The 25473-nt window shown below is 41.3% G+C and overlaps 2 protein-coding genes across 2 annotated transcripts in view; both read right to left on the reverse strand.

Moving 5' to 3' along the window:
* Window positions 1–25473, reverse strand: part of LOC308365639 (high affinity choline transporter 1-like) — a gene marked incomplete at both ends in the record, with an annotated part of 303102 nt that overhangs the window by 112281 nt on the left and 165348 nt on the right. The window lies entirely within an intron of this gene.
* LOC308365638 (ephrin type-A receptor 6-like) overlaps window positions 1–25473 on the reverse strand; it is a gene marked incomplete at both ends in the record, with an annotated part of 138677 nt that overhangs the window by 84057 nt on the left and 29147 nt on the right. Inside the window, one exon of the mRNA XM_080839126.1 lies at window positions 18189–18852. Coding sequence (XP_080695252.1) covers window positions 18189–18852 — 664 coding nt within the window. The remainder of the gene's footprint in view (window positions 1–18188; window positions 18853–25473) is intronic.

The following is a 25473-nucleotide window of genomic DNA, read 5'->3' on the forward strand; positions in this document are numbered from 1 at the left end:
TACCACTGTCGCCGCAGATTCCATATACACTTATATGGCCTCTCCAAAATAAAAGACATAAATGCAGAGACAAAAAAGTTTCTATAGACAATAACTTCTGTCCTCCTCTGTGAAGTACAGCGTTGGACTTTTTCATGAAAAGTCCCCGAATCCAGCCTCGTCCTCAAAGTTGACCCCAGACTATATTCAGAGAGAGATTAGACCCCTGCTGGGGAGCTTGTTGGGATTACAGAGTTCAAACGTCATGTCCTGCACTACAGTGGAATAGCTGGACCAGTGCCTGAATAATTGGCTTGGACCGGATTCTTGGTCCTTTTCCCCCTTCTCCTGCTCATGAATGAGGAACTGAAAATCTATTTTGCGGAAACTTCAATACCAGGAAGCATAGCATAAATAAGAAAATAATAATTTCACACAGGCAGCTGTACATTTTGGGGTAAGAAATATTCAGTATTAAGATATGTAAAAAGGGAACTTTCATTATTCTGCTTAATTAAATCAATGACATTGGGCTGAATTTAAGAATCATGAATATGCAAATTAGACATTTAGTGATGAATATTCCATACGTTTATTTCCACTAATTCCCAAAGGCCAGCAAGGAATGAGGGATGGCAGAAAATAGCATTAGATAAAGCAGTGTGATGAGGCAACTGTGTTTGTCCAGATATTATGTATAATTATGTTTAGATATTTAATCTTTTGAGGAGCACATTTCCTAATTTCAGAAACCTGCTTTGTTCTAACAGTTCTGCTGGCAGGTGCTTCGCAGCTATTCCCAGTTGGTTTGGGGATGTTTATGGTGGCCGTATGCATGGCATAGATTTCCCATAAAAAGCTTCAATCTGTAGGTAGAAAACAGATGACTGACTACTGAAAGCACTTCAACAACACGGGCATTAGTGAAATATATGTGCTATTTTGCCTGTGCTAATCATGTCTTTATAGGACCCTAACCCAGTTGGCTCTGAACCTGTAACCCGGCATGGTCATGGCAGTCAAAGACTAACAGCAAGAAGGAACACGGTAGTGAAGGTAATGCTAATAAAGGAACATAGTAGTAAAGGTATTGCTAATAAACATGGTAGTGAAGGTAATGCTAATAAACATGGTAGTGAAGGTAACGCTAATAAACATGGTAGTGAAGGTAACGCTAATAAACATGGTAGTGAAGGTAATGCTAATAAACATGGTAGTGAAGGTAACGCTAATAAACATGGTAGTGAAGGTAACACTAATAAACATGGTAGTGAAGGTAACGCTAATAAACATGGTAGTGAAGATAATACTAATAAAAGAACATGGAAGTGAAGGTAGAGTTGGGCAACCTTCCAGGTCCCTATCCAAACTCCACTCTCTGTCTCAAATAAGGTTGGTATATCAGCCCTCTAATTATCTACATCATACCATATGTCTCTTTCAAAATTGAGTAGAAAACAGAAAATAGAGAGTGTCATTCCTACCCTCCAGACGGGCTAAATCAATAGTGTAATAGATTCAGTCTCAGTAAAACATATTCTCTCTTTACACGACAAAACTGCGTTCAACTATAATCATGCAATAGTGTGACTCTGAGATAGGTAATGCATTACTACTGCTACTACTTTCACGTTAGCCCTTTAAGAAAAGAAATGCCCTGAAAGCACAAAGCACTAGGTATAGGTTGGTAGAGCAAGGTCACCTTGGGATAAATGGAAGAAAGAAGATAGGCATTCAACTCTATTTTTGCAGTCCATTATATTATGCTAACATGAAACATAAACCACTTGGATACACATTGTCTTTTTCAATCCTTCCTACCCGTCACATTATCCTATGTGAATTGAAAAGTGTGACACTTTATCTAAATGTTTTGCATTTGTTTGTCTCCATGCCCCAAATAAATCTGCTATGAGCGAGAAACAAGAGACAGAAAAAACAGAGAGAAGACAACTCCCTCTCAGACCCAAATCCCTCATCACGACATTATAACTGCCACGCCATCATTGAGACTGTCTGAGACACCCAACACACTACAAGCCATACACCCCCCACACTACAATCCAGGTTAATTAGTGCTGAGGAAGTTCTTTTTGAAACTTCAAAACAACAGGCAGACCATAAGCACCATCATTTGCAGAGAAAAATGAATTAAGTAGACATGTGATACTTTTGGAAAGTAGTGGCTATATTGATTGTTACATCGTCACCTTCCTAAAATAATTGCCGATGTCATTCTTTCAGGCTTTTCAGAAAACACAAAAAACTTACCCAAAGATTGAATACATGGTATTTATTGATAATTTCACCTGAAAAAGGTAATGACAAAATTTTGACATTTGACATACTTATTAAACTGTATCAGTCATCTTGAAAAGCTTGTGAAAATGCCTAAGTCATATTGTCTGTAGGCAAAATAAAACTGCCTAAGTCACACTCTTGACATAGGCCATTATACTACAGGGGTAGAATCACATGATCTGTTTGACTGAGGATGTAGGCCATTTTCCCAGAGGTGGCCAGCATCACGAGGAGATGATTTGGGCAAAAAAGTAATTTTCGTCCAAAAATTACGTAGGCAATTATTTAAAGGAAGGTGACGATATTATTGGTAATATTATTTTGCTTTATGTTGCCCATGTGTGTTACTTTTGTAAAAGGACACTTCTGTAACACATTATCCCCATCACTATTCTTTACCATAGATGAGGCAAAGTTGACATTTGTGATACAAAACTCAACACAGTGTTGTAAGCGGTATGGACTGGTTAACTATATCTTAAATAGTACCACTGAAAACAGCATCATCAGTGGACTACTACAGTAAGTAGGATAACATCACTGTAAACAAACCAAAAGAGGCAAGTTTTGTAAAGATATCAAGCACCAAGAGCTCCTGTATGGGCTGGATGCCCTGCAGTGAGGACACTATGATTTCATGTTTGTTTAACAGTCGGTGCGCCTCCTTAAGTGATCTCCACCTGAAGCACCTAAAGCAGTGCGCCTCCTTAAGTGTTCTCCACCTGCTGAAGCACCTAAAGCAGTGCGCCTCCTTAAGTGTTCTCCACCTGCTGAAGCATCTAAAGCAGTGCGCCTCCTTAAGTGATCTCCACCTGAAGCACCTAAAGCAGTGCGCCTCTTTAAGTGTTCTCCACCTGCTGAAGCACAGTGCGCCTCCTTAAGTGTTCTTATCCTGCTGAAGCACTTAAAGCAGCGCTGCTCGTGTGAAAAGCCTTCAGTGTGCCAGAGGCTCCGTTGGGACGGGGAGCAGATGGACTCAGAAAGAATGTTTACTCATATCCTTTTGCTTTGATATGTAAAGGAGCAGTTCAGAAGGAATTAGAAATGTACTGACCACTAGTTGGCTAAGACAGCCACCTTCACAAAGCATCCACATCGCACAGACAGAAGCTGGTATGACAGAGCACAGCTGCCTGTGTTCTAGGGGACAGTGGCATACAACAGAGATGGGGAGAAGAAAGAAAAAAGGAAAGAAAGACAGGTGTGTCCATATATTTATAAATATATATTAAGGCTGTCAACGTGAACGCGTTAATCTATGAAATTATTGGGGCCGAGATGAATGCGATAAAATATTTTAACGCAGTTAACGCAACTTTGTTTACTTCCGGTGTGCATTGACCCCTGATACGAAACCGCCGCATGCCTGCAGTCAGTTAGATAGGAGAGAGAGCACACAAAAAATACAATTAAACAACAGTGTCTAAAATACACGCTGCCTAAATTGATTACTCGTTAATTTATAAGATTTAGTCTTTAGAAGAAAAACAAACTTTTAATTGCGATACATCTAGATTAATACTGTCCATTTCAAAATGTGAGATGAATTAGTAGTTTTTTTAATCTATATTGTATTGTATATATATAAACTGTATATATGATTGAAAACTGTTTATGCATGTGACATGTATAAAGTAAGAGTATAACCATTGACTTGTAGGAGACAATCAGACAGAAACTCAGGGTTGGTTCAATTGATCACCTGCTAAAGAAGCCCACACCGTCCCCTTCATTGTCAGTAGGGTGAATTTATCAGCACTGAGAGTCCCATATTAGTATGCTGCCATTGCCAGTGGGTGGGACACTTTTCAAATGAGTAGTCTTCCGCTAATTTGTGAGCACCAAGTTTGTGCTGCAGCCTGCAGGCGATGAGGAGAAGTACTGGGGGTTACCACCTTGTTTTATCGCTCTGCTCTAATGAGTTCCAGAAAGTTAAGGTAGACTACGCCACAGCAGGACACTGAGCTTGGCGTGGAGCTGAAACGCTACTCCCCCTTGTCCCCTCAAGGACTCAGGGAGTCAGATTCATTGCCTCAAACTGCAGGCAGAAAGCTCCTGCCATCCATCCACCCACTGCATTATTCAGATCACTGTCAAAGCTCTAATGCACACATGAAGAACTTCAATTTTTCCAATGTAATGCACGGTGGTTTATGTCACCTGAATTAACACAATATGTCAACAAATACGCAAAACAAGTATGAGACAGACAGGCAGACAGACAGACACTAGGGTGTTTGTGTGTATCAGGGCCTGGTGTTCCCAGTCTGGTGCATTTTAAGGGCATTGCTGCAGGTGCCAGCACTCCTCTTTGATCCCAGCCAAGACAGTTCACAGAAGACTCATTCATCCCTGGGCTAAAAGAGCACCTGAAAATAAAGATGAAAATGCTGGGGATTTAATTTGGTCCATAAAGATCCTTATTCTGTCGAACAGAACAAAAGGAACGGTAAAGAGCCAAAGATGAGAGAACTGGGCTCATAAAATGACATTACACAGCCATGCTGTCTCTAATTCCCTCGGGCAACGAGCTGTGAGCTACGTGTGTGATTTAACGATAGTTTGCAAATGGTGCAACATCAAAGGGAGGAGTTGAACTGTTATTTGGATGTATGCAGTCAGAGGACGCAGGAGTAGCAGGACACCTGTGTGGGACAGGTGAAACAGCACACTCATCTCTGGGTGTGGCATTTAATTTGGGTCTTTTGAGCCAATCATATCATGAGGAATTCTGACGTGCTGTGATGACAAGCCACTTGTCATTTGTTTTGTCATCATGCATGTTATACAAATATTTAAAGGCACAATATGCAACAATTATGCTTCAGGATTAGGGTTAGGATAAGCAGTTTAACCTTAAAATAACAGCTTAAAAAAAATTGGGGCGCTACAATGACTTTTAATATGGAGAATTGCGTCCGTGCCAATGGCATAGCAGGGTCGATAGGCATATAACTGCGTTCTGTAGTTTTGCCTGCCGATGCCCGCCGACCTGACTTTGATTACCTTCTGCCGATCTAGTAAGTAGCTTATTTGCTGTCTTGCTTAGTATTGTGTTGCACATGATTGATGTTTGACTGTGTAAGGACAGTCGTTGAGTAATTAGTTTGTCATAATGTCAAAGTCAGCACATTTCAAGAGATTTCGTTAGTTTTAGCTGCTAGCATACCTTTAGCGAATAGCTATTAATCCTTAATGCACCTTTAAACGGTTAAATTGTCACTGAGAAATGATTCAATATGCTCAGTACACTTCAGACAATCAAAGTGTTATCACTGCCATGGTATTATTATATTAACATATGAACATATAATAATAAACACATATGAAAGCAAACTACAAAAGGTATGAGGTAAATGATTTATGAAGCATATAGAAGAAAGTTACATGAAGTTCTTAAGGGGGAATAATATTCCACCACTTTTTCCCAGGTATATATTTAAAGAATTTATGATTACATTTTGAATGAATAGACACTGTAGGGAGCTGGGGGGCGCTAATAATTACGCTAATCTCTGCACATCTCTTATAGTTAGGATGTATGACATTTTCTCACTGCAGAGTTTGTCTCCACCGGTCAATTGACAGAGACACATTCCACTTATCTTTAGCATATCGTAACGTTGTCCCATAATTCCTCTTTGTTATAGCCATAGAGTAGAAATGTTAAATGTTCCACAAAAGGTGTTTTCATGCTTCACTTTTTTAGGTTAATGTCAGCGTGTATCTTCTGTAAGCGATTGGGAGTCAGTGTCTTACATGTAAATGGCCTGAGTAGTTTCATCTGTATAAGTGTACACATCCACCATTACCATGTGTCTTATGTGAATCAATGACCGACTAGCGTTTGACTCCTGTCTTTGGCCTCCATCTGAATGTCATTTAGGTCTTAAAGGCCGCCACAATCCCAATGACCTTTGAAATGTGGTGCATTTGCATTCAGAATACGCTCATCATAGACTGACATGCAATAGGCCAGTGACAGGTACAGTCATATGCAACCCCATCTATGTCCCCAGCACTTTTGAAACCTATGCCTTCTACATCATATACACAATGAATCATTATTACTATAGGCTGCCTATATGGTAGTGATTCTTGCATAGACACTACCACTAGTACTACGATTCTAGTTGTATTTCATATGAAGCAGCTGTATGAGGTTGGTGCCTTGAATTCAAGCAACATTACTGAGCTCGGACAGACCCGCTGTGAAATGTCAACACATTTGTTTGTTTTTGTAGCCTGTGTTAGGAGCAACACATATTTAATGAAAAGTGAAAATGTAATTTTAACAGTTTTATCCCATTTGTAAGCAGAGACATTGCACTCCTTTTGGCCTATCTTAATTTGTCACTATACTGACAGACGTGATGCGATTGGTAAATGGGAGAGCAACACCTTGATGTGTGCTTTAGGCTGAGCGAGTACTATGCTGTAAAATACAAACTTTTCTCTCTCACTTCTTGTTGCTCACTGGAGACTCCGATGAATAACTGGCAACTGATTGTTTTATTCACTGTCTGTGCTGCGTAGAGTGTCGCTGTAGCCATGTGGTAATATATTTAGATTTTAAATATATTTTATGAATATATATGAAACTGAATTTGTATCTTGGGTTTCACTGATCCTGGGCTTTGGTTTGTTTGCCCAAATAGCTGCTTGCTGCATTAGGCAGAAACAGGTTCTGAATGACAAACTTGTTTATGTGGACTTCCATAGTATTTTTTTTGTTGATGTTCTTTCTAATAATGATCATCTGCTCTCCAATCTGATTCATTTTAATACGTGTATCTTAAAATAAATTTAACAAGAATCCCTGATGTACAGATGTACTTTACAGTACTGCAGCAGGGATCACTCATTTCTATAGATTTTGATGCATTTCCCCAGATAATCGGACTGTTTATTGTTTGAACAGTGATCCAGAAGTTTGTCCTGAATCACATCCGAGATACAAATCTATCTAATGTATATTTGTTATAGGAGGTGAATACTTTAAAGCCTGAATGCTTTATCCGCATCATTCCAACTTGGAAGAAAAACTAGATTCTATTTAATCAAAACCGAGAAAATCATCAGGGACATTTAATTAATTGTTTTTAATTACAGTGAAACCCTTTTTACATTTTTAATGTTACTGCAAGACTTCTCATTTACATATGTTTTCCTCCGTGCAGGAAGTTATAAAGTCTAAACCTGTGATGACTCTGTACACTCCTTCAGAGCAGAGTAATGGGACTACTAATCAAAACGTGAGATGCTGAGAAATTTGGAGAGGGCTGGCTTTTGAAAATCTCTATCTTGTCACTGCTCCCAGTACTGTCAGGCTGTTGGAAAAAATCTGCTCTGATGTTGCTGTTTGTTGTTTTTAACCGTCTGTTATGACGTGCTAAAAATGGACACAAAAAAAGAATAAACCATCACTGAATTGGCATATTTTGGAGATAGGATTTGCATGCTGCTTATGAAGCCCGTATCAAATTAAAACCTAAGAAAACTTTCCATTTTCCGTATGCCAAGGCAACCAACGCAGAACTTTTAAATACATACATCACGATCCTTGAGAGGCTGTCAGCCTAATTTGCATTGGTTCAGCAAAGCCGATTGGGTGCTATTGTGAGCGCACGCACGAACGGGGTCACCAAGAGTTCATAGAGGAAGAAAAAAAAAAACACCCACCATCGGGATGGGGTGCTCATAGCGGAGCGTTTTGTAAAAGTGACCTACTTTGCTCATATCAGTGGTGTGTTGAGCAGCCAGGATTAGCCCATCAGCGTTGAGCTCCCACTGTGGCGGAGAGAGAGAGAACGGAGAGTTATGCCAAATGCATGCAGCCATGTCTAACAGGCTTGGATGCTGCTGCTGAGACTGTGGCGCAGCAGATTGAGGGACACCTGCCGACGTGAAAACCCTTGCCCTCCAGTAACTGTCATTTAGAGAGAGCACTGGTATCAGTCATCAGTTTGAAGTTCCCTATGTAGGCCAACATGGAAGGCTTTATCCCGCCCCATAGAAAAGCAGAACAGGTGCCTAAAGGCTTTTCAAAGGAAATCAGAGGACAGGTGCTCCAGAGGTAGAGATAATGGTACAGTGTCACTCAAACACTCAACTGAAGAATCTGTCCGACAACAAAGGCTATTTGGTTCTTCTCAACTATCATACGGTAGGGATAAGCCCAATGAATTGCATGAGAGATAGTTGTGATAGTTATTTTCTTCACTGCTGTAATAGAGTGAAGAGAACCCCTACGGAATGATGCCTGATTTGTGACTCAACTATGACACTCTTCCAAAGTAAACACAGATCCAAGATGCAGACTTTAAGCATATAAAATAACCACAAGAAACTATTCTAACCCTGGTCATTTGAAACTTGAACAAGCATGTGCAATAGCATGCCAAGTTTCACGGCAAAACAAATTGTTGTTTGCTTCCCACGGCCTCCTCAGCGCGCTTTCATTTCTGACAACAGGGCACCCCATCACATCAGTGTGCTGATGGCTTATCTAGGACACAACATAAGCCCTTTAATGACTTATTCACTGTCATAGCTGCTAGACTAAAATAGAAATGGGGGGGGGGGGGGGAAATCAATTGAAATGTTGCAATGTCTGACAGCATTTTTGCTAGCAAAAAAAAAAAAAAAGTATCAAATGCTAGGCTGCCTTTGTTTTGCTAGCAGAGGAGGCTGTGTGAGCGCGTTCTGCAGAGCATTGGGGATTTTTCTCCCCCCTCTGCTAGCTTTGATCAGACTAGCCTTTGAAGTCACACTCAGCAATAAAAAAAGAGGAAGCAGAAGTCACCGTGAGTTCATGTATCAACTTGGCACCACTACTCACAAACTGTAATCTCCATAATTTATTCTCCAGTCAAATTAGCATAAACCTACCAGTTCCCAAGACGCATAACAAGTGTACCAGCTACCCCTCCCACACAGCCACAATTAAACAAATTACACAAAGTGCATTAGCAGAAAACAAAACATAGACAAATGTTCACATCTTTTCTCACATCTTAGACATAAAAAGACATTAATCATGTGAAGGTGCATTCACTTGACTTTTGCAAATGCACATTGCAAGCTCCCTCTTTTCTCCCCTTGTCTAAGCATTAGGAACATGGATACATTTTGAAGGGACTATAATTACACTGTGGCTTCAGGCAAAAAAAAACTAAAATTAGCATGAACTAAATGCTTACACTATTCCCACATGCTGACATAGCCTGACATGAACGCCACTGCATGTCATTAGCATTTTGCTAACCCATGTTGGCCCTGCCACAGGAGCGCGTGCACAGCAGCACAGCAGCAGCACAGCCAGCCCAAGAGTCAGCCTTCAGCCAGGCTGCCATGATGCCAGCTCTGCCAGCTTGCCTCCCCTATGCTCCAGACAGACTTTCAGCGCCATCCAAGGACATTAGCATCCCTCAGTGTTCAGGAGCAGGGCCAACTCCACATCTTTTTCTCTCTTCACATCTCCCTCTCTCTCTCTCTTTCTCTCTCTCTCTCTCTATCTATGTTTATCTAAAGCTCTCTCTCTCTCTCTCTCTCTGTTTATCTAAAGCTCTCTGTCTCTCTCCTACCTCTCTCTCTCTCTCTCTCGCTCTCTGTTAATCTAAAGCTCTCTCTCTCTCTCTCTCTCTCTGTTTATCTAAAGCTCTCTCTTTCTCTCTCCTCCCTCTCTCTCTCTGTTTATCTAAAGCTCTCTCTCTCTCCTCCCTCTCTCTCTCTCTCTCTCTCTCTCTTTCTCTCTCTCTCTCTCTCTCTCTACCTCTCCTGCTGGGCACAGTCCATTCAAAAATGATGACAGGAAGAGGAGGAAAACTGCTGTTTCCCTGCATGCCAGGTCCACTTTGTTGGTGAAAGTGGCTCACTGGCCAAGACTCATGGGGTTAGTTAGTTAGTTTTAGACTTCAGCTGTATCCGTGCGATTGTTGTAAAGGTGTTGATATGTGTGAGTAAATTAAATAAAGGATCAGGCTTTATGGCATTATGAGATCTCACCATCTATTGATTTGCCATTTGTTTTCTCTTTTCTGGCAGCAACTTTAAATTGGGGGGTATTGTTTAAATGGCAGAAGGATAGCTAACAAACCGGTGCATGTGTCAGCCTCTGCCCCCTACAGCATCTCTATATGTCAGGTTTGACATGCTGGACACTCTTTTGGGCAACAGACTCCATAACGGTGGGTTTAGAATGCTATATACTGAGAGACTAACATAATTAAATAAAAAGAACATCATTTTGTGTATCAGTTTGAAGGATGCTGTACGCTAGAATAACTGGTTATCACGTGGCCATTTTCTCTTGTAAAAACAACATATTTGATCATCTGTGTGAAACTGCAGTAATATTTGTAGCATTGTATGTAGGATAGCCTCAGCCAGCTGGAATCATTATGTCCAATTGTCCAGAGTACTTATACATGTTGGTGATTGGACCTTTGTAGATGTCCTGATATACTGTATACAAATACTTGATCGACAATCAGAAACCCATTTCATCTACTGCAATAGAAAAAAATAGACGGCCAGTAGACCCTATCAAAAATCTTAGTGACGTTTGAAATAACAATGTGGTAGATATAAATGCCACTAGTCCGAACTATAAGTCTACAGTGTTTAAGAAAATGATTAGTATTCCATTTCTTACAATCACGGCTGCTGTGGCAGTTGATGACAAACTCAGATTGTTCCCATTCCATTGTGGAGCATGCTTATGCATTCTAAAGAGCGAGAGTGTTCACATTTGATGCAACTCTTCTTTGTCCTTGAAATTCAGCAGGTGTCCTTGGAAGCTTGACAGGTTTTTGTGTGCCGTGAGCAGTTTCCAACAGAGAGTGGCGTCACATGCATTGATTGCGTGTTGTCAAGTGATCACTGTAATTCTTCATCATGATTGACAGACAATAATCAGTGGAAGAATGTCAGATCCCTCTAAATCTACTATGAAGTATTGAAGTCACAGGACTGCAGTTGCTGTCTTTACTCTCACTACTACTTAAAGTAGCACTGCTACCACTACACATACCACCAACACTACTTATATTACTACTTCTGCTACTGCTTCTGCTACTGCTACTGCTACTGCTACTGCTACTGCTACTGCTACTGCTACTGCTACTGCTACTGCTTCTGCTAAATTATTGTTTGTTATAATTGTATTTAAAAAAAAAGATGAGGTATGTGTAGTATGTAAGAAGGGTAGAAGTGCAAGAGATTTCAGATGAAATCCCAAAATTGGTCAAATATTATTTTGTGCATTTCATGTCACTGCTCATACATTCATGAGAATGATTTATAGGAGCATAATAGTCATGAAGACCAGATCACGCACATAATCACTTGCACTGCATCACAGAAACACGACAAGTGACAGAAGAAATGACCAACCTTAATCTTAAAGACTGTCAGGGATTCAAGAGGCTCTCAACGTCTGCAAAACCAAGGAGATGATCGTGGATTTCAGGAAGCTGCAGAGGGGGGGTCAGGACCCCATACACATCGAGGGAGCTGAAGTGGAGAGAGTCTCCAACTTCAAATTCCTCGGTGTGTACATCAAGGATGACCTAACCTGGTCCATGCAGGCAGGCTCAGCAGTCAAAACTGCACAGAAGCGGCTATACTTCTTGAGGAGACTCAAGAAGTTTGGCATGTCTTCAAAAACATTAACAAACTTTTACAGATGCACCATTGAGAGCATCCTCTCAGGCTGCATCACTGCCTGGTATGGTAGCTGCTCCGCTGCCGACCGCAAGGCCCTGCAGAGGGTGGTGAAGACGGCGGAGCGTATCACCGGCAGCCATCTCCCCTCCGTGCAAGGCATCTACAACAGTAGATGCCTGAGGAAAGCGAAAAAGATTTGAAGGACAACAGCCACCCAGGCTATGGACTGTTCTCATTGCTGCCGTCTGGTAGACGCTACCGGAGCATCCGAACACGGACTACCAGACTCACAAATAGCTTTTTCCCCCTGGCTGTAAGGCTCCTGAATCAGAAACACTGAACCACTGAACAGTTGCCACCTCCACCTACTCCCTGCTCCCCCACTCATACATTTCACCTCATAGATATATTTGCACATTTTTAAAAACTTTAACTTATTCTTAACACTTCTTTTTAACTTATTCTCATTCACACTTAAACTGCTGCTAGCCCTTCTACTGTACTGTAACTGTTGAATGTTAATGTTATATGTTATATGTTATATGTTATATGTTATATTGTTATAATATATGTTGTTCTTTAAATTGTTGTATCTTAATGTTACATTTTATATGTTTTATTGTCATAGTGTTATAGAGTTTAATGTTATGTATGACATCTACTGCGTAGATGAATGATGCCTGCCTAGGGCTGGGCGATATGACGATATATATCGTGAGGACGATAGAAACGTGTCTATCGTGACCTTTCTCCTCTATCGTTTCTATCGTGATAAACTTTTTTTCATAATACAATCAGCTGGCAGCTTCAGTGGCTGCTAGCAACGTTTAGCTATCGCTGCTAGTTGAGATTCAACGGTGTGTCGCTGGTTTCCCTGGTAACGGACAGACGGTTAGCAGCTAGCCCTGGGTCTACTCTACCTTCTGATTGACGCTCTTTGCCCTGCCATCCACGGACAACTCAGTTTGACCCATCTCTCTGGACCATCGAGGTACTGGGTTCCAGTTTTATGGAGTTATTATCCTGACATTACACACACATACATAACAAGGAGCTCCTTCCCGAACTGAACGGTATTATACAAACATTCGCTCACACACACCGCCGGCACAGCCGCTTGCCGGTGCGGCACAGCACTCTGTGGATTGACAAATACGTCATCGTACGTATTCTGAGCTGTGACCATCGACTTTTGAACTCTGAACTCATACATCTATTCGGAACACAAAGAACTGTAAAATACATCGGGATTGTATTGCCATATTGTTATTGCATTAGTTAAGTTGTTTATTGATTGTATATTTATAGCAAGCGTGAACGAGAGAGTGATTGGGCATTAGGCCACTGATATTGAATGGGTATGAAAATAGTTATTAAAGCAAATATTTAGAGTAGGTTCATTGAATGTATCTATTTATAATAATTAATATTAGTATGTCTTATTTAATACTGAATGGCTTTTATCTCTTCATTATATTTAATATTAGTCAATATTACAGGGGAGTGAGATCTTAGTTACACTCACTCTATACACATCATTTTAGTAGCGGATTAATGCTCCCGCTACATTTTTTCCATTATTATATCATTATCGCGATATATATCGCTATCGTGATATAAAATAATCCATATCGTGATATATGTTTTTTTCCATATCGCCCAGCCCTATGCCTGCCAAGTCATAAGAATTTTGCTGTGCTGAAGCAATTTGGTACATGCAACAATAAACACACTTTGACTTTGACTTTGACTTTTGTCTTGTGAGATGCCCAATTAAACATCCACAGAAGCTTCCCCATTCATTTTCTTTAACATAATGTTACACTGTGATCCAAGGAACATGTGATCCAAGGAACAGGATGTCCAACTGACTAAGAATATCCACTTCTGTCTAGTATGAGGGGCATACTGTCTCATACTGTACATCGGCACAGAGTTGTCTTTTGCTTTCAAAAATGATCCTTGAGACAACTTGGATAGGGTATTTACATTTAAATTTACATTTAGTCATTTAGCAGGCGCTTTTGTCCAAAGCGACGTCTGTATGTGATATGTATGGTAATGACTCCATGAGCTCATTAAACAACGTTCACAGTAATTGAAAATGCCTTCCAGAGCACCTATGAGCCCACTTCACTGCAGTCCTCTATCATGTGCTAGGACACTCTGATAGAAAAGAATCTCAGTGTAGATTTCACTGGCTTTGAAGGCTTTTGGCTTTCATTGTACTGTATTATGAGACTTTTGCAGTAGATGAAATGGGTTTCTGATTGTCGATCAAGTATTTGTATACAGTATATCAGGAAATGTTTTCTGATTACAAACAACTGAGGCAAAATCAATTTTGAAGTTAAGAGTTATTAAAAACTATTAGTTCATAATGTATGGTTCAGCATGGCAAAATGGAATTAAGATCACTCAGACTTTGAATATTTGACTCTAGGACCGTTCACTAGCACATCAGAATGTTTGATTTATGTTTTGCACGGTAGCTGGCCGTGGTCCTGACGGAGTATGTGTGCGAGGGATGTCTGCTGACACCTCCTATGGATAAGGGGTAATGTGATCTAAGAGCTACCAGTGAAATAGAGGAGAATGGGGAGGAGCTGGGATACTTTGCTATGCTGGAATTTGTGACGCAGGGGTCAGGTGAGGAGAGTTTAAACTCCTAGACACTTGACAAAACATATCCTAAACATATGGATTACCTAGGGGGAGTCTAGTCTGTAACAATTGTGTCTTACAATTAAATGTTTAGATGGATTTAATTTCATCAAGCTGTTCTAGTTTAGACACATATGTACACTTTACTGGCCTTAAATTAATAGTAAATGAGACCTGCATTAATTTGGTTTAAATTTGAAGTATATTTAAGATGCTCACTATCAGCCTATTTTCAGAAAGACACTTCCTCCCTATAAACTGATAACAGTGGGCATGCCAAGTCATCAAAGATAGCAACAATGTCAATTTATTCCTACCTGAGGTCTCCTTGATGAAAGTCCATCTAAGCAGTCTTATGCAGAATCTCTTTGCTAAGGCATTTAAATGTGATCTGGGCACTGTGTGTGCAGAAGGTCTTTGCCATTACAAATACAGGATCACAAAAGAGTGCTTTGCACTGTAATTCCTGAATTTCTCATGGAAACGGACCTTGAGATGGTAAGAGCAGAGTAAATGGCTTTAGAATAACTCCCCAGAAAGCTACTTTGGGAGGGAATAAGGATTAGGCACCTATTGTGTCTAAATAACACAGATTAAATTAGAGAGATGATTGCTTCACAGGTTTAACGAACAGGCTATTGTTCAGTCAGCTCTTCACTTAATTGAAAGTGTCATCTTAAAACCAGTATCCTCACCTCACAAAAAGGAGAAATATATTTTGGGAAACCTACGGGAGAGTTATATAAGCTAACTGCATTGTATGTACTTGTTTCAATTATATAACCGAACTGGATTGGCTCCCCTTTGAACTCCCTCTTGCTCTCGAAATGTATGCGATCTCTCGCATGTTTGGAGTGCAAAAGAGTCGGATTCTGTATTTGATTCTGCTTCGAGGGTGTTCTGTTGCCACTGAAGTGCTGATTTGAAGTGTGCACACGCTCACCCACGTATCACCGCATCAAATCGGCCACAGGGGAAGAGCCTAGCTGCTCTGGTGGCTCTACTGTTGGGACTAAGGCATTCATGTCTTGAATCCTCCCCAAAGGCTAAAGCTTTCTACGCCCCCAATTGCAGTGCTTTCATACCCTTGTTTGTCTGAATCCTGAAGTAAAAGCCGAGACTATTTTAGTATAACTTTCCCAAAACAGCAGCCAGTTGCCTTGGGAATAAGATCAAGTAAAGTATGCTATCGACAGCAGTACGTGTGAAAGGAAAAAGTCAGCCGTTTGGAGCGAACAAATTATATGAACAGTCATATGATATTTACAGGCATTCCAAATGAGCAGTGTGACATCGCTTGAAACCCTGAAACCCCACTCCACCATTAGAAGATGACTTAGTTGGGGTAGGGCAGTATACCTCTGCTCATTAGTCATTACCATCATAGAAGCTACACTCTGTCTCATCATCTCAACAGTCAGGTAGGTCACTTATACTCGAAACATTCTTTTAACTTTTGATTATCGCAAGATAACTATTCTTTGTATTGTATTGAAAGCTATAATTACAATCAGAATAAGATAAATTAGTGGGAACTTAACGACCAAATGAAATTGTAGCAGTTACTTGTTTTGTAAGTGCTCCCCTTAGGTCACATCAGGTGGAAAGTCAACTCTGAACTCAATAATTCTTTAGACAGGCAGTAGCTCCTGAAATGTCAGAGCCATTGGGGACCCACACAGAACCACTACAACAGTCTCGGCACCATTCAAAACATGCCCATGTCTCGCAAGAAACACCCTTTATTCATTCAACATCTAGAGCGAATGAGCACACTGTGGACTCAATGCTCTGTCTTCTGATTATTAACGGAATTATACAATTTTGAAAAACAAAATTCTAAATGTGTACATGAGGTCAAGGTAAGACTAACCTTTGATATTCCCACTCCATAGCATGCACTTTTCAAGGGGTTAGTATCCGATGTGAAACAGAAGGACCCAGGAGACTGGGGGAAGATTAAAGCTAGGTGTCTTGGGTTTCAAGGTTAAAATTCCTCACACTGACATATCGTGCCCATTGGTGGAAGTGGAGGGGCAGTGAGGGAAGGGGGTGACAATGACCTTCCGATGACGGCCTTTCCCTGCGGTGACAGCCACGGGCACCACTGGCCTTTCTTACCTGACAGGCCCAGAGAACAAGTATGAATCAGGCAATTCTCTGACCTTTAGTCACTCCAAGGACAGATGGCACCATCCTGCCCTTAAATCAATGCTGTGTGTTCAGTGGATGAGTAAGAGAAGTAGCATGAAATATGAGATGGGAACATGTACAGTGCTAGTCCCAGTAGTCTTTCTATAAGTCATTCTATTTCCATTCTACACTATTTGTAAGTGATGGTGTTATAAGCGTTAGACAGAGTGCTACTGACTTTAGTGCTCCCACAATCAGGCAGGTGTTTTCACGGCATCATTTATAAAACTGCCTCTACTACAAATGCAACGGCCTATTTCTTTTCCGTCTTACACATTGATATAGTATGTGCCTTAGGATGGGTGGGCTGAAAACCAGTAGGCAACTACCAGGCGGGAAAAAAATAAAATAAATAACTATAAGCTTTTTTTAACCAACAGGGAAGGCAATCTTCAGTAGTGAGCTAGCCAACATCACAGAACAGTGGGAGTCTGAGATCTAGGACCACAGCAACTATGATGAATACGATGTCGGCAAAAGCTGTCCGTTTTGAGCTGGGTTTTAGAAAAGTCTTCAGAGAGTTTGCAGTGCTGTGAAAGGATTCACTTTTTCAGCCCCATTACAGACGCACAGCTTGACAACTGACAGCCTTGTGCGACTGCAAGCCTTAATCTATCGAGTGATTCATACTGCTGATAGTGCCTCGGGGTGGGAGCGGGGGGAGGGGTAGGGGTCCGCCTTAGAAGAAACCAGGAGCAGATTTACACCGAGATTTCCCTAATGCGACACTCCCCATTCCCACTCCTGTCCCATCAAGGGAGAAAAAGAAGCAGCTTCTTCATCTGAGCTTGAAATCAACCTTAAACAGCAAGATGGTCTTCATGTTTCGATCTCATCTGAATGAGCCTGTGGACTGGCTTTCACAAAAGATGAAATGCTAGCACGTTGGCTCTGACAACATGGGAGATTATGCTGTGTGGCGCGGTTTAAGCGGGCGCTGCTCCGTCACCCAGCGTCTGCCTCTGCACTCTAGCGTGAGACTGTTCCCATCTGAGTCCCACTGATATTTCTGATTCCCAGACTAATATCAGCTTTGGGAGCCATCACCTCACTGGCCCAGAACAGAGCTGCCTGTCTCTGACATGGGACACACCTCAATACACCCAATACAGTCGCTAGGGTTCACATGGGTGGGTGAGGGTTTCTGTTTTAAACATAAAATGCAGAAATCTGACATTTTCTTTCTTTTTTAGCAGAGAAACTACAGTAAATGTTTAGCATATAAATGTATGGCATATATAAAGCACACTTTCACTAGATCAAAAGGACAGACAAAGATCTGTTTTGTGTAAAGATTCAGATAGTTTTACAAAAACATTACCCAACATCACTGTTATCTCCCAATGATGAATTCTTTGTTTCTATTCTACAATGCCACTCACCAATGCAGGCGCCATCCAACTCCTCGTAGCCCACGCTGCACACACAGCGCCCGAGCGGCACCAACCAGTCGCCGTCGGCCCCGCAGTAGAGCTTGGGTGTGTCTCGCTCCTCGGCATTCTTCACGCAGGCGCCACGCACCTCCACAAGCGAGGAGGAATCCACTCTCGGGATGGTGTCTGGGAATGTGGCGAGGTTCCGGAAGGTGAAAGGACACTTTTTGTAGTAGACCCGTACGGACACCAGAGCAATGCAGGCACCTATGTCCTGGAAGGCCAAATAAAAGCCCTTCCTGGTGATGGGCCCCACCTCCCGCACCTCAGTGTTGAGTTTGAGGATGCGGTCTCCGAGGTCCATCTGAGTGAAGCTCTCGTCGGCCGCGATGGTGTCGATCTTAGTGTACTGGCTGGATTTGAACTTGATGCCATGCGCCTCGTCGCTCTCCATGTAAAACAAGTTGAAGGTCTCTTTGCAGGTGCCTGACACCCAGGGGATGCTGTTGCAGTCACGGAGGGTGAAGCGCAGCTCCACGTAGACCTTCTGTGCCGCCTCGCGGAAGATCCAGTTGGAGCGCAGCCAGTTGTTCTGGTTGGGTTCCATCACATGGCACACCTGGAATGTGTGTATGGGTCGGTTCTGCTCATCCATCTCAGTGATGGCATCCCACTGTGGAGAAGAGGGAGGGAGACACAGGTTTATGTGATTTGCGAGGGGTCAGTCAGCCAACTTTCAAACATCAGTACGTTAGCCTACGTAAGTTAGCTACGTAAGTAACCTACGGTCCTTCAGCATACTAACGTCATAAAAAAACGTTCGTAAACAACGTTTTTTTAAATAATCATAATAACCTCGCGCAAGACAGCTGTCTGGATGAGACGCCAAGGTTGTAAGGATTCAAGGATTCAAGGATTCAAGGAGTTTAATTGTCATTGTAGTACACAACGAAAAACAGTTTGGCGCTCTCCAGCAGCAGTTTGTTTAGATATATAAAATTGACATCAACACACAAAGACACAATAAGAGCATGACAAATATGACAATTCAAGGACAAAGACCAAAATACAGAAATTAATAAAATATAAATATATATAAATACTTAAAAATGGAAGGCAGTTGTGAAGTGCAAAGATATCATTACACACACACATGCACAGAAACACATTCACTCACTCGCTCACTCACACACCCATACACATCACCATGTACATATTGTGCCCATCAAGTCTTTAGTGCTTTGTTAGTAAGACAGCTCTCTTACATTTAAGAGCACTGAGATCCTCCCAAAGAGTCAAACAAGAAGGCTCACTAGTACACCAACCACGGGCAGGATGAACAATCTGGTATAGAAATGAAGAACTATTTTCCAAACAATTAGTTCTTTTATCTCATTTACGGATCGCCACCATTTCCTCTTACTGGTGACATTTCATCCATCCTAATGCTGTCTCCAGGTCCTTGACCTCCAGGATGGCAGGATGAAATTATAAAACTGTGCACTGAGACCTGAGACTGGGTGTTAACTGGGTGATTTGTCTTTATATTGGTGGAGTAAAAACTAATGGGGCTTTTTTGGCTGTGGTCAGCCTGTCTTTACCCCATTTAACCTGTAAATGCTGTGAAATGACCCCTGAGGCAAGAAACACACCCAATAAAGAAGGACAAAACCTGCTCAACAAAATACAAGTTGTTTGAGATGTCAGTCAAGCAATCAATAGCTAGTTGTATTGTTAATCTAATACATCATAGTTCACATTGTTTACCTGGAACTAATCTCGATACTACAGATGTATGTTTAACTATCTATCTTTCCATCAAGGCAAGTTTATTTACATTTAAATTTACATGTGCAAGATATTAAAAGGATTAAGTGGATTAAAACAGTTAGAAAAACAGAAACAAATTTGTATCTTCAATCAGTTAACAAAAAGAATCTGAGAACGGTTTTGAGTCTAAATTTGAAACTGGTTACAGTTTGTACAACTCTGATGTCACCAGGAAGTTGTTTCCAGAGCTGAGGACCATAGCAGTTAAAGTTGCTTCAACATGTTATCAACGGTGATCAGAAAGGTCTAGCAGGTGTGCCAGATTCTAATATCCTCCAAAACATAGACAGGACCAAATTCCATTCCACTATTAAAAAAACATGGTTGTGCTTAAAAGATGAACCTCAAACCACATTTGAAGTTATTTTAACAGAAGACACATGGGAGATGTGTTGAGGACATTTGAGAAGTTTGCATCAAACTCTTCTCTCAAAATGTCCCCTCTTCAACTTAATTCAGTATGTTTAGTCAGCAGTTAGTTTTTGGCTTTTAATTGGAACCATGAGAAAAACTGCATGTAGTGATTTAAGATTTGATCTCTTCCTGTATAATTTTGGTATATGACCACAGATGAAGTACCAAACTAAAAATAATCCATTTGATGAGTTTAAAGACCACAAAAAATGATTTTGATGGCATCTGGTGTCTTCTAAGTAGATAAAACAAAACAAAACTCTCCCATACTCACTCCCACTGTAATTAATTACTAGGAAAACAACAGAGGGTCTTCATTAGCAAACATCAGAATGAAAAAAAAAAAACAGACTAACATAATTTGTGCCAATTATTCAATTGATAAGCAAACTCTCATAATAGGCCTTAGCAGTAAAACAAACATTACCTCCATCTAAGACAGGCACTTGTGATAAGACAAAGGAAGATGGTAGGTAGGGGAATAATAGATGCTCTTTGCAGCAGGATCAAGAGACATGTCCCTTCCTTATTTGATTAGCATATAAACGCCCAAGAGCACTAAAAAAACTTCATCATAGCACTACATTCAATGTGTACATTTGCATACATTGCAACACATAAATATGATAAAGCCTGGCTAATCAAATGGATGTCAAGGGCAGTGTTTTGTTATTGGACTGCTATTAGATTCAAATCTACCATGGCTTGGCGTGTGGATTGTATTTCTGAGGCGATGCTACTTCGGTTCTTTCCTGTTTGGTTAATACAGCTGGAACATACAATTTGAGTCGCTGACAGCTTGATTTGATCCTATATAACCACGTGTGATGCAATGACAGGGTTGGGAAGTAGAAAAGTACAGTGGAGGGTTGGGTTTGAAGCAGACTGGAGAGGGGCTCACGTGAACACCCTCTAAGGCGGCTCTCATTAGGCTGGCAAGGGGAGAGGTGGTGTCAGTCTGCCACATGGCTTCTGTGCTTAACTAAAAACATTGATGCACAAATGGAATATATGATTCTATTCTAGAAGACCTCAGCAATAATATTAGAAAAGGGTTCAATGTTTCCATGGTTGTTCTTTTTATGTCTCTAAGACGAAAACTCAAAAATAAAAATATCCCGGACGAGGGATATAGACCTTTTAGTGTTAAGCATCATTCCTAAGCTTCACACAAAATGTGTGCACACACACATATACCAAATCACACACACACACACACACACACATGCACACATACCTGGGTAATTAGATGAGTAATATAAGTGGTTGGCATATGCTAATGTGTAAACAAACAACTGGATTCTGGCTTGAAAAGAAGAGCTGCACATGTGGATGATGAGTGAAGCAGGCTAGAATAGGTCAGGTGGAAACACTGAGAACGCCTCGGCAAAAAACAACAAGAGGAGAGAGACGTTGCCAGCTGACTGGCTCTTGGCTACCAAATGAGAATCTTTTTTCCACACCCTTACACATCCACAGACCGCGTCACCATATTGTTTTCTGATATCGACTGTGCTTTGACAACATGTTGGGATCACCGCGATGGTGTGTGATGTGTCAGGGGGAGGGAGCAGGGCCATATTTGACAGGCAGGGGGTATCTGTCCAATCCCATCAAAGAGATTTCAGAGCTCTCCAGGTCTCTAAGGCCCTGCTGGAAGGGACAGGATAAATCGGCAAATAGCTAAAGACAGGACACCCACTGATAAAGCAACCTGTGATGGATGAAGCCCAAATCACTAGCTCCACTTTTGATGGGCAGGGGGCTGCGCTGTGAGCAGGGCACACCATGGAATTACTGCTGGAAGGAGGAAGAAACCTGCCTGGGACTGGAGCCTTCTGGTAATAACACACACAGGGAACACATGGCTGGGACTGAAGCCTTCTGGTAATAACACACATAGGGAACACATGGCTTTTGAACTCCATATGCTGAGCCAGGCTTGTTCAGTGTGCAAATATTTACATATTCTTCTCCAGGATGGCTTGCCTCTCCGTGATTATTAGTATTATAATTATTTTTTCAGATAATTCTGCTTGACCACCGGCTCAGAATTAGAGATGCCTTTCTTACATTCATAAGCTACAAGCACTGTATTGCTTTCACTTGCCTCTTGGTGATTATTAGCAGTGTAATTAATTTTTCAGAATTGGAGTATTTCTTACATTCATAAGCTACAAGGACTATGTTGCTCTCACTTAACCCCCCATCCCCCCAAACAAAACAAAACAAAAAACAGCACATGTATTGCTCTCCAAACGATGAGCAGAGTAAACAGCCACAGACACCTTTTCCATATACACTTCACTCTTAAACTTACACACTAAAACACTTATACACTTACACACTTACACTCTTAAAACCAGGAGAGGACCCTCCATTTGAATATAAATTGTGCACCAAACCCTTCCATATATAATTGAACAGGGGCCAAGAATGGGGAGGGATTGATTTTCTTAGGTGACTCCTTTTCCAAGTAAGAGAGCCAGTTATTTAAAGCAGGCAGCTAAAGGTGAGGGGATTCTATTAAAATTGTACAGCCAGCCACTGCAGAGACTAGTGCTTTCAACTAATGCAATCACCTGATACTTCTGAAATAGGAAATGGAAATTAAACATTTAGAGATTTTAACTCAACTGAGGGAGGTTGTAATAGAGAATTTTTATGTGCTATTAAAAGGCTAAATTTCCTGTTCTACTAAATTAGAAACCATTATGGGGCCTTGTAAGCGGATTGGGTGTATCTAATGGAGCAAGCTCAGAATGAAAGGAAATGTCAGCTCTGAATTGTATTTTAATCGAGAAATAAATCCAAGCACTTGGTGTCTAGCCTCAGCTCAACCACAGAGAATAAAACAACACAATTGGAAATGGTCTGAATTACTTTAGTCAGAAACTAGTTTATTGGACTTCTCCTCTTTTAAACAAACACACCTGAAATATACCAAAATGTCATGACAAACTACATGTCTTATTCACATTTCTGTTTCTGATCAAGCCATTTGTCTGTGCCTCTGCTTGATTCCATTATGGGACTGAATGAGGGACTCTAATAGGTGCTTCACTATCTCAAGGAGTCTTTCCTGCTGTAGGTGAACACTTAAGTCACCTCAAACGGTCACCTCAGGTCAGGCTCCCCTCATAGGGATTGGGCCCATCACCTCAGCTGCAGCCCCTCTGTGCTTGCCCTCAGTCTGACTGGCAAGGGAGATCTGTAAGTGAAATCCTGAACAAGTGAACACCGCCTCGCCGCATGGAGCGAACTGTTTACTACCCACTGTGAGAGAGAAAAGGCAATGCTACTGGGATTGATCCGCCGTCTGATCAAACAACTGAAAAAAATCCATACTCATAATGAACGCTCCGTCTGTATTGAGCAAATGTATTGACATACTCTTCAGAGCCATAAACACCATCCTCCAGCTTATTTAAAAGAGTGGAAGCTAAGTACAATGTGGCGCCTCGACTCGTACGGCCCTGCATACAAATAGGACAAAAAGCTGCAGGTTCACAGATAAAATGCAGAATCAGAACCTGCCTGTTAATACTTCCTCGGTATCTTCCGCCAGGTTGTGCTTACTGGACACAAATATTCATTTGCCATTTCAATTGTATATTTGGGTACCGGACGCAGGGGGAGGGCAACTGAATTGGAGTGAGGATCCAACGATCCTTTGGGAGAAACAGTACAATAGCAACAGGACTGAGGGAAGACTAGGCACTGTGGGAGACCAGACCCTTCACGCTGAGACACTGATAACAGGCGTAGCAACAAATAAAAATGGATGGTTTATTTTTTTTCAGGGGCGTAGGCAATGGGTTTGTTGACATACACTGTGTAGGGTCTTCCCTTGGTGCTGCTGGGAGAATGTAAACATGGCTGACTGTATTTGGGAAAAGTCACCGACATGTTTTTGAAGGAACATAAAGGTTAGAAACCTTTGATCATCCAAAGATAAAGCCATTGTCGAGTTAAGTTGATGTATCTGAACTTCATCTAAACCCATCTGAGTCCTGCTGACAACAGTACACATGTGAAAACACATTTCTGTATACTAGAGTTTAGCTTCCTTAGCTACTCAGAAGCCTTCGGTAGTGATCACTGTTTCAACCTTTACCATTTTAGTTTTAAATGATTCATCATTAGTTAATTTACTGGACAATCACATCCTCGTGTAATACTGAGTGAAGGCAACGAGGTTCTATCCACAAGTTTTAGGCTCAGAAGCCCATCACAAGCATAGCACAGACAGCAGATACACAACGTTTCCCAAACCAAACATTATCTCTCCAGGATGGCTTGCGTCTCCGTGATTATTAGTATTTTTAATTAATTTTTCAGATAATTCTGGTCTGCTTGACCACAGGCTCAGAATTAGAGATGCCTTTCTTACATTCACAAGCTACAAGCACTGTATTGCTCTCCCTTAACCCCCCACCTCCCCAAACAAAACAAAACAAAAAACAGCTCTATAACATGATTATTCTATGTGTTCTAGATTCAATCCAGATCCATCTAGATTGTCCTCTGCCCATAGTACAAACATAATCAAACCCCCTCGAACTGTTGCCTACTAATACAATGCTTAAATGTCTCTATCATAAAGAAAGCAATTCATCACATAATCCTCTTCCATAAGGACAGTGCATAAATGGTTAAACATGTTGAACAATTCTTGAAATGGAATGGATCCTTCCTATATCTATTCTGTCACCGTTTCCAGCATACTGATTTGGCCTCTGCACTGCAAAGTTAACTGCTCTGCTAAAAACACGACCCAGTGCTACTAATTTACTGAGCTTTATATAAGAACTAAAATGTCCCCCAGCAGCCGTCAACCTGGGTGTCTTAAACAGAAGTGGTGTAAACTGTGACCTTGCGGAGGTATTGAGAAGCGGCTCTACTGGCTGGGAGCCTGGCAGAAGCCAGTGTGCGGAGAGCTTTTAACTAATCCCAGTGGCTGGTGCCACATCATGGCTGGCACTTAAAAGCATGCAGAATACCCCCAGGGCCACTCCGTCTGGGGCCCGGTGGGATCCTATGATCTCAG

Source organism: Sprattus sprattus (genome assembly GCF_963457725.1).
Source record: "Sprattus sprattus genome assembly, chromosome: 5".
Taxonomy (NCBI): Eukaryota; Metazoa; Chordata; class Actinopteri; order Clupeiformes; family Clupeidae; genus Sprattus; species Sprattus sprattus.